The 10697-nt window shown below is 34.5% G+C and overlaps 1 protein-coding gene across 5 annotated transcripts in view; it reads left to right on the top strand.

The window, feature by feature from the left end:
- Positions 1 to 10697, top strand: part of RASAL2 (RAS protein activator like 2) — a 365023-nt gene that overhangs the window by 109973 nt on the left and 244353 nt on the right. Inside the window, exon 1 of one of the 5 annotated variants that reach the window (XM_034666769.1) lies at positions 4360 to 5364. The exons of 2 other annotated variants lie outside the window; for them this stretch is intronic. In XM_034666769.1, the coding sequence (XP_034522660.1) occupies positions 4767 to 5364 (598 nt within the window). In that variant the 5' untranslated portion in view covers positions 4360 to 4766. Of the gene's footprint in view, positions 1 to 4359; positions 5365 to 10697 lie in introns of those variants that run through there. 2 more of the 5 variants (XM_034666768.1, XM_011220939.3) reach the window with 2 other exon arrangements.

Consider the following 10697-nt stretch of genomic DNA (forward strand, 5'->3'; position numbering starts at 1 on the left):
AATTCATGAATTCATTATATATAGTTTGAGAAATTCAGAAAATGTAGAGTGGCAAGTTATTGTCTTAAATTCAGATAAAAGATAAAACTTGGAGAAATAACTAACATAAATAATCTCAGTCTTTCATAATGATGAGATAATTGAAGCACTTGACTCAAACTTTAGCAGCTATGAGAGAGATGAGTCTTCTCCTTTAGCTATTCTTAGAGACTGTCACTTCCTTGGTCTATTATTCTTTTGCTTTCTGGTTTCTCTTGAATCTCTTTCTGTGTTATTTAGTATTTTCCAGTTCCATATTCCTTACATAAAGACGTTTATGGTAAGAAGATCTGTGGTACTTCCTCAAAAGAATTGAGTTGATGAGTTTAGAAACTATAATTATTTTTGCCTTACCTATTTAGTGTATAAAAGATTTTTCTTGTTTTAACATTGAGTCTCTGAACTTCGCAATGTTGATTATAGGGCTCAAATTCTCCTACTGTGCAACGTTTCTCAAAATTATAGTCTGTTTTTTCAAAAAAATTTTATTTGCGAGAGAGAGATGGGGGGGGAGAGAGAGAGGAAGAAAGAGCATACTAATCGGGGTGGGGAGGGGCAGAGGGAGAGGGAGAAGCAGACTCCCAGCTGAGCAGGGAGCCCAATGCTGTGCGGGGCTTGATCCCAGGACCCCAGGATCATGACCTGAGCTGAAAGCAGACACTTAATATTAAACTGAGCCACCCAGGCGCCGCCTCAAAATTATAGTCTTAATTTAATTTTCCATTGAGGTATTTTAATAGGGGATGATCTTGATTAACCTCCCTCTCCCATAAAACCTATGGAACTAGATAATTCTTTATATTAGTCAAAAGATACTCTGAAATGCTCTCTATCTGTATTATAGACCCAAACAAAATAATTGCAGAGTTAAAAATTTTACTTGTATAATATTTTATTTTGATGTAATTTCAAACCTATAGAAAATTTGCTAGAGTGCAAGAAACTCCCATATACCCTTTACCTACATTCAGTAATTGTGTACATTTTGTCCCATTTGCTTTATCATATTTTATCTACTTTCCTATGCGTAGTTTTTTCTTGAATCATTTGAGAATAAGTTGGAAACATGCCCCTATGTCCCTTATTATTTCTGTGTGAATGTCCTAAGAATAAGAACATTCTCTTTTGCAATCTTAGGAAAATTTATCAAAATCAGGAAATTTAATGTTGAGATGATTCTGTTATCTAATCCATAATCCGTGTTCTAGTTTTGTCAGTTGTCCCAATAATGTCCTTTATAGCCATTTTTTTTCTCAGTTCAGGATCTAATCCAAAATCATGCATTGCTTTTAATAGTCTCTTTTTAGTCCCTTTCAAATTACAACAGTTTCATAGCTTTTCTTTGATTTTCTTGACCTTGACATTTTTGAAGCAAGGACAATTATTTTGTAGAATTTTAATTTGAGGTTATCTGATATTTCTTATGATTAGATTAGATTTAGGTTGTGTAGTTTTGCAGAATAATACACAGGTATGTATCCTTCACAGTTCAACATATTGGGGGGCACGTGGTGTTAGTTATAGTATTAGTATATATTTATATATTCATTCATCCATCCATCCATTTATTCTCTTTGATGTGTTTACGCCTTTCCTCAAGCCTAAAATACACAGAAAGTAGTTTCAGAATCAGTAACCTGTAACACTGGCTAAGCAAACCTATTAACTAAAAGTTCAGTATTGCTTACAATTTTTAAGGTAAAATTTAATTATGGAAAAATGCATAAATCTTTTTTAAAAAATATTTTGGGGGGGAGACAGAGGCTGCACGTGAACAAGTGGGAGGAGGGGCAGAGGCAGAGGGAGGGAGAGAATTTCAAGCGGACTCCACACTGAGCATGGAGCCCGATGTGGGCTCTTATCTCACAATCCTGAGATCATGACCTGAGCCAAAATCAAGAGTCAGATGCTTAACCAACTGAGCCACTGGCTGCCCCCCAAAATGCATAAATCTTAAGTGAATACTTGGATGGGTTTTTATAATTACATAAACCCATATTCCTATCTCTATCAAGACTTAGAAAGTTTTCATCACCCCAAAAAGCTTCCTGGTGCCCCTTTCCTGTTAATAGTGTCCTCCACCACTGACCACTGCTTTTTCAAATTTTTTTCCATTATAGATTAATTTATCCTGTTTTATAACTCTATAGAAATGGAATCTTACAGTATGTACTCTTCTGTGTCCAGTTCCTTTTGGTGTCATAATATCTGGGATCTTCATCTACATTGTTTTTTGTTGTTGTTGTTGTTGTTGTTAATAGTTCATTCTTTTTCTGGCCGAGTAGTAAGTACATCATTGTATGAAAATACCACAGTTTGTTTATCCATTCTACGGTGATGGGCATTTGGGTTGTTTCCAGTTTGTGGCTTTCTAAATAAAGCTGCTGTGAACGTTGAAATACAAGTATGTGTATTTTCATTTCTCTTGAATAAATGCCTGTGAGTGGAACTGCAGGGTCATAGGGTAGATGTAGGTTTACCTTTATAAAGAAACTGTCAAATTCGTCTCATACTAATTGAACCATTTTATGTTCCTATTACCAGTTGTGAGTTTTCTTGTTGCTCCACAACCTCACCAACACCCGTGTTGGTTATTTTTAATGTTAGCCATCCTATTGGGTGTGATATCGCATTATAGCTTTATTTTGTATTTCTCTAATTACTAATGAGGTTGAGTGCTTTTTCATATGCTTATTGACCATTTACATAGCTTTCTTTGTGAAGGGTTTGTTCAACTCTTTTTGACTATTTTTTTGACTATTTTAAATATTTGGTTTCTTTTTTTACTCATTAGCTGTAGTTCTTTATATATTGTGGTCAGATTGTGAGATGTTTGTATTGCGAATATTTTCTCCCATTTTATCACTTGCTTATTGATTTTCTTAATCTGTCTTGTACTAACAGAAGCTTTTGATTTTTGTGCATTTATAATTATTCATGTTTTCCCATCACAGTTACTGCTTTTTTATGTTCTAAGAAATCTTTGTCTTCCCTCAGTTTGCAAATATATTCTCCTATGGTTTATTTTTTAAGCTTTACAGTTTAACATGTTACCTTTAGGTTTATTTTCATCACAGATTAATTTTTGTAGATGGTGTGATATGCCATTAATAGAGATTAGAGCTCAATGTTTATTGTTTCTCTCTGCGCAAAGTCAGATTTCTGGTTTTTTGTTTGTTTTGGGGTGGGTTTTTGTTTGTTTGTTTTTGCTCTTTTTTAATAACAAGAGAAAATTTTATGTCTATAAGACACTCTACTTTGATATGTTATGTTTTTGGGAAAGCCAAGTACTTCAACATTTCTTTAATATAGACATACAAATTTCGAGCCTATATAAACAAAAATGGGATTATTGCCTTATGATAATGGAAATAACTAGAATATTGTAATATGTTTAAAAGAATAGATAAGGTACTAAATTTCCTATTTCTACAGTAATAGGACTTAGTGTGAGAACGGTTTTTCATTGGACATGTTCTGCAACTACATGAATAGGTTTTTAGTTTTCCAGATAAAATTATTTTTTCTACAACTTGCAGAGTGATTTGATTACCACGTTATATCTCTTTTATTGGTGGCCTAAAGTCTGTCAGGCTTTCCATTTGAAACCCCTGTTTTCAGGAGTTTACGAGCAGACATTTGAAAAAAAAATTAACCAGCCAAAAACTTGGCATTCATAATCTTGGTTCACTATAAGGTACTTGCTTTAACAAAATTTTGAATAGTCAGCTCTTTTTTTAAAGTTGTAAGCAGCACAAAGAAGAGTAAAGGAATTTCTTTGTTTAAACAGGTAGGGAATATATTTCCAGACAACTTATCCCAACTAGATTTATAAAGCAAACGTTCCCCTTCTAGAAATCATCTAAATATGTATGTTCCTGTGTTCCAGTTCCCACAAGATATTGCCTCAAGACTTTGCTTTTCCTTTGCTGTAGTTCATAGCAAATATCCTCTGTCCCTGTTCTCTTTTCTGTCCATTTATGCTTTTAAAATTCTCCCTAGTATATTTTATTTTTTAAAATGGCTTTAAATTTTGGCATTCTTTTGCTCATTTTTCCTCCTCCTTGTAGTGCCTCCTTGAACAAAACAGTATATGACTTTACCTATTGGTTGAAAAACAGCATTAGTTTTGAAAGAAGTTGTGGTATAAATAGCAGTGATTTTCTTGAAATTAAATTTCCGAAATATAGACTTTAGAAACTATTCTGAAGAGTTGTCACTTAAAGGGCAGGCTTTTAGGCAAGTTTTCTTTCTTCTTCCGTAAAGTGTGGATGTCAGCTTGAGTACTTTCACAATCTGTTTTTAACCCACTATCATTTGCATGGTGAACACTTAACTGCTATTGGTCCATAAAGGTGTTTGTGGGTTTTTTGTCGCTTTTATTTCACTTCTTATTTTCTTTAAAATCATTTCCTGAAAACTTAGTACGGAAATGTAACGTACAGCAGGAAGAAAGATGATCTTCTGGAAATCTTTACTTTTGCTGCACTCTGAAGATATTTGCTTCAGGCAAGAGATTTTTGGGTGCTGCTGAAATTTCGGAGATCTGGGAAAATGGGGTAATAACATGACACCAGCTCTTAAGCAGCAACATCTGCTGTGGTTCAAAGCCACACAAAGAAAGCTGCTTAAGCAGTTGAATATTTTGGACTGCACGGACAAGTGTGGTTCGACTGCAAAGACTGCAGAGTAGAGGAAACTTAACGTTTTAGAGAAGTTGTTAAAAAATGGAGTCGTGGAAGATGAGCATCTTTAAGAGACAGACATCACCTTGTCCTCCAAGCTATCGAAGATCTTTGTCAGAACCTGCATATGCAAATTCAGAGATAGGAACAAGCTTAAAGAGCTATCCATGGCGTGGTCCAGTGAGAAGCAAGAAGAAGAAAAATGAACATGCTGTTTCCAATCTAGGAGAGCCACTGGGTGCTTATCGGTGGCAAACACATCCCAGCTTTAGGTGGAAAGGGGGCAAAAGGGAGAGGTTGGAGACTAATAAAGAAGACTTGGATGAACCGCAACAAAAGGTCCTGCCAAAGATGGTTGGCAGTAATGCTTCTTCCTCTGCTAACGAGGTCCATGGAACATCAACAGAGAAGCTGAACCTGGTCAACACCCGGTCACTTCGGGTTCCATTCACCAGATCTATTTCAGAGCCAGAACCCCGCTGCAATATCAGATTTGTTAGACCGTGGTCAACTTCAGGGAGGTCAGAGGAGTCTGAGCAGCAGGGATATTTCATCCGTGGCATTTTCTCTACTCTTTCCAATGGCTTCTCCAGGATGCTGAGTCTAAAAGGAGAATCAACCAATGAGCCAGTAAGAGAAGGTATATTGTGATGAATAAGGGGAGAAAAAAAGGGATGGCTCAATTTCAATTACTATTGGAATTTTAATTATTTGTGTTTTCAATAAGGTAAACCATTCTGTTTGCTCATTATAAAACAAATTAATTTGTATAATTTTTAACGAGTGATAAACACTACTTCAGAAATCCTCTTTCAGTGAATGGTAGTAAATAATAGTAAGAATAGATTTGGTTAAATATAAGGAATTTTTATTTCATATGCTATACTCTTGAATTCTACTTTGGAACCTGTGTAAAAGGGGTTTGTTTTGCTTTGTTTTTTTAACCCTTATTTATCTCCTCTGATACACTTTTGCAAGTTAAATGAGATTTAGAGGAAAAATAATTTCTTCATGAGAAAGTTAAGAATTAAACAGAATTTCTATTATTACCTTTTCATAAGAACTAACAAATATTGTTGGAACTATTTAGAACAGAATTGTATTGATAGCTTTTAATTGGTTGGAATTTGATTTGCTTATGTCATAAAAATACACAATTTGAATATGGAAGCAAGAGATGCAAATCTTGAGTTTGTTCAGATGATGATATAGAAGCTTGTGCTTGATTCATTTCAGACAAAAGAATCATCAGGTTTTTTTAAACCTCATTTAGGACTTGTTTAAAACTTAAAAATTTTTTATATTGATGCTAGCATTGTTAAATCCAAAAAAAGAACTCTTAAAGTTTTATGTGATTGCCTTGGAAATGATTGACCTTATCTGCTGAACTATTTCAGTTATGTGTTACGACCCATGTTTGTTTGTTTGTTGTTTTTGGAAACCTCAGCACTGAAACTCTGATAATATCTCCATCCAGTTGAGGTCATTTTTGGACAAGCTCTTGCTGTTAGAATACTTTAGCTTATCTTTACTGTAAGGTTGACCACATCACTAAAGTTTAAACTCTTTAGAAAATTATGAGGGAGTTGTTGAAGAGTTTTGTTGTTGGAGTATAGTTTTGTTTCTTTTAAAATGAAGAATGCGAAAGAGTGACATATCACTGAAAAGTAAGAGTTTTCCAAATATATGTGTGCTAGTAATTCAGTATTCCTCTTAAATCTTGTCCTCCCTAGATTTTCTTTTGCTCAGTAAGTTTTAATACTATTAAATTTATCTATTTACTTCTTACCCTTGGCTTATAAATAATTACCAAGAGTAAAATATTTTTGATGTACCTGTATTAACATTCTGTTGAAATTTTTGGAAGACTAGGTTGTTGGATTTCCTTGGATGTGTGCTTCCTTGTCAGGTGATGACAGGATGATATAAAGGAGTGTTAAAGGAAATTAAGAGTTTGAAATAAATTCTTAGGATCAGTGCCTTTCAATAGTTAATATGTGTGCATTTGATAAAAGAAAGCTATAGGGTGTTGGGGGTTTAGGGTGTGTGTGTGTGTGTGTGTGTGTGTTCATAAAGATTTAGGGCTTTTGTAGTTAACTTTCAGTTTCTAGTAAATTTGCCAAACTGTTGACTGCCTAGTATGTGTGATATGCTCAAAGATGGTGTCCCTTACTTTTTATACATTTATGGTTTACTTAAGGAGATACAAAATATTCTGTATTTATTATATTCCTATTTCCTAATATTCTTTATCGCTTATAATCATAGAATAATCATACATGTGGAAGCATAAACAGTTTAAGGTGCTATTAAAAGTGATTTCAAGTCCAATAATTAAAGAACAGTACACGGCATTTTTCCCAGTCAGATCAGTAATTTTTATTAAACAAATACTGTGATATCCCCTAAGCACTTCACCAATGAAGATTCAAGCTCTTAAAACTGAAATGTGCTATTTAATACAAAGGTTGGAGCTCATTGTTATCTGGAGATCTTTTCTCTTTGGGCAATAGCTTGTACGCAGCAGAGAGTCCAGGTCCGTGCTTTTCTAACCTCCTGCAGGTATGAACCTTTCTGCATTTCTTTTTTTTTTTTTAATAATAATTTTATTGTGTTACGTTAGTCACCACACAGTATATCCTTAGTTTTTGATGTAATGTTCCATGATTCATTACTTGAGTATAACACCCAGTGCACCATGCAGTACGTGCCCATCACTGGTCTATCCCAGTCCCCCACCCCCTCCCCTCTGAAGCCCTCAGTTTGTTTCCCAGAGTCCATAGTCTCTCATGGTTCATTCCCCTCTTCTGTTTACCCCCCCTTCATTTTTCCCTTCCTTCTCCTACCGATCTTCCTGCTATTTCTTATGTTCCACAAATGAGTGAAACCATATGATAATTGTCTGTCTCTGCTTGACTTATTTCACTTAGCATAATCTCCTCTAGTCCCGTCCATGTTGCTGCAAATGTTGGGTAATCGTTCTTTCTGATGGCTGAGTATATATGGACCATTGTATATATGGACTACATCTTCTTAATCCAGTCATCTGTTGAAGGGCATCTTGGCTCCTTCCACAATTTAGGTATTGTGGACAATGCTGCTATGAACATTGGGGTGCGTATGTCCCTTCTCTTCACTACATCTGTATCTTTGGGGTAAATACCCAGTAGTACAATTGCTGGATCACAGGGTAGCTCTATTTTTAACGTTTTTGCGGGACCTCCACACTGTTTTCCGAAGTGGCTATACCAACTTGCATTCCCACCAACGGTGTAAGAGGGATCCCCTTTCTCACATACTCTCCAACATTTGTTGTTTCTTGCCTTGCCTTGTCAATTTTTGCCATTCCAACTGGCGTAAGGTGGTATCTCAGTGTGGTTTTGATTTGAATTTCCCTGATGGCTAATGATTTTGAACATTTTTTCATGTGTCTGTTAGCCATTTGTATGTCTTCTGGAAAAGTGTCTGTTCATATCTTCTGCCCATTTTTTGATTTGATTATTTGTTTCTCGTGTATTGAGTTTGAGAAGTCTGCATTTCTCCTTCCCCACAAGAGAAGGAATACTTAGCATTTGTTCAATATATATTAGATCTTGTTTCTGTTAAGAAAATGAACTTATATTGATAGAGTTTTTTTTTTTTAAATGAGGAGAAAGAGGATACCTGATTGTTGAGTGTTACAATTAACAAATGTAAGTATGTCGAAATGTTTTAGTCTTAAATTCTGTGCACCTACACTTGTTCTGAGCATGTGTATGTTCTGAGCATAAGCAGGTTTCTTGTGCCATTGCTGACCATAATTACCCTCATGCTTAAAGCAGTGAAATATATCATGCTCAGGGTCCCTAACCAATTTAAGAGGGAGAAACTCAAAGGCTTCACTACTATTCATGTTCAACCCTCCAATTGTGCAATATATATTCCTTTATCTGATGTAGGTCAGATATTATATAGGTCAAAGATACAATATAAAAAATATAACTTGTACCTTTTATGGCTAAAAGTAATTCCAGCTTCTTTGGGCCCATGTCTAAGCACTGAGTCAACATGTTTGCAGTAGTGGAAATAAATTGAAACACCCAGGAAGAGAGGAGTAGTAACCATAAGCCCATCACAGCATATCAAATCAACAAAATATCATAGGGCCTACTAGTTGCCACTTACTATGTGAAACTTAGAAAAAAATGTGTAAACATGAATGGAATGTAAACTCTAAATTACTAGGAGGCAGTTTCATTCCTAAATTATTTTTCTTCCTCTGTCATTAGGTAGGGATAGAAATGAAAGCTTAAAAAAAAGAAAGAAAGAAAGAAAGTAGGAAAGGAAATTAAATATACCCCCATGTAGTTCTCTCTTTCTGATTATAGTTTATGTCTGGTTAAACTGACATTATTTATAATGTCATAGTAATAAGAATATTCTCTCCCCAGTGTTAATTATGTTTTTAAAGACCCCTAACTTGGGAATTAGAAGACTATTTTTTTTCTAGATAGTTTTCTTTCAATATGCTTATTCAATTTTTAACCAGTTTTTCATAAAAAAATCCTATTGGAAAGGACCTCATACATAAATTCATCAACTGTTTATTGTGTTCCTAAGACACTAGTGCTGGGAATATAGCACATTATTTTATTAGGTAACTAGTAGCTTCCTCATTTATTCTAGGAAATCATTAACCAAATTAGAAAAACTGAAAGTACTGTAAGTTCATAAGATGTGCATCTAATAAATAGTGGTAAGGATTAGTTAGTATAAGAACTTATATAGCACCTCAGATCTCTATAATTGGGCCTTCTTTTTAACTCTTCATTATAAATTAAAAGAGATGTCTGCAAAGTACAGAGAAATATGTTCCTTTCTGCCATTTCTCATAAGAATCACTGCATTTCGGGGATGCCTGGTCTCTCAGTCAGTTAAGCGTCTGCTTTTGGCTCGGGGCATGATCCCAGGGTCATGGGATAGAGTTCTGCATCTGGCTCCTTGCTCAGCGGGAAGCCTGCTTCTCCCTCTGCCTGCCTCTTTCCCTGCTTGTGTGCTTACTCTCTCTTTCTCTCTCTGAAAAATAAATAAATAAAATCTTTTAAAAAATCACTGCACTTCAGTGATTTAGTGTAATACTTACCTTGCTAGGATATTAGCTATTAATATTTGCTATTAATTAGCTATTAATATTAGCTATTTATATTTGCAGTATTAAAATTTGCATATTATATATTAATATGTACCAAATTATTCTTTTCTACATGACTTCAGCATATGTTTAAAATATTCTGAGTGTCTCTGTATTTAAAAATGTTTCCTGGAATTTCTCTTATTTCACAGATTTTTCTATTTCTGTAAGCAGTAAGATTTTTTCCCCCTGCAAAATCAAATAAACTTTTCTCCAATTATAAAAGTAAAAAATCACTGTATAAATTTTTTCAGAAAAAATATAAGGAAGACCATTAAAACAGGTCATAATCCTTAGTAACAAAGTGAGGATTTTAATTTTAATTAAGTAATTAAATTTCTAATTTTATTTTCAGGTACCATACAGGTCGATGATAGTTATGTAATATACTGCTTAGTCCTTATGTTAGAGTTAGATCAAGGTTAAATTTGGCTCTTCTTCCTTTTAGCTGTGAAGTAGACATAACCTAATTCTGTTTTCTTTATAAAAAAAAAGAGCTGTCCCCAAGTGTCCTTCAGCAGATGAATGGAGGAAGAAAATGTGGTATATATATCCAATGGAATATTACTCAGCCATAAAGAGAATGAAATCTTGCATGTGCAGCAACATGGATGGAGCTAGACAGTATAATGCTAAGCAAAATAATTCAGAGAAAGACAAATACCATATGATTTCACTCATATGTGGAATTTAAGAAACAAAACAAATGAGGAAAGGGGGAAAAAAGGAGAGAGAGACAAATCAAGAAACAGACTCTTAACTATTGAGAACAAACTTGATTACCAAAGGGAGGTGGGGGTGGG

This window comes from Ailuropoda melanoleuca, chromosome 8 (assembly GCF_002007445.2).
Source record: "Ailuropoda melanoleuca isolate Jingjing chromosome 8, ASM200744v2, whole genome shotgun sequence".
Taxonomy (NCBI): Eukaryota; Metazoa; Chordata; class Mammalia; order Carnivora; family Ursidae; genus Ailuropoda; species Ailuropoda melanoleuca.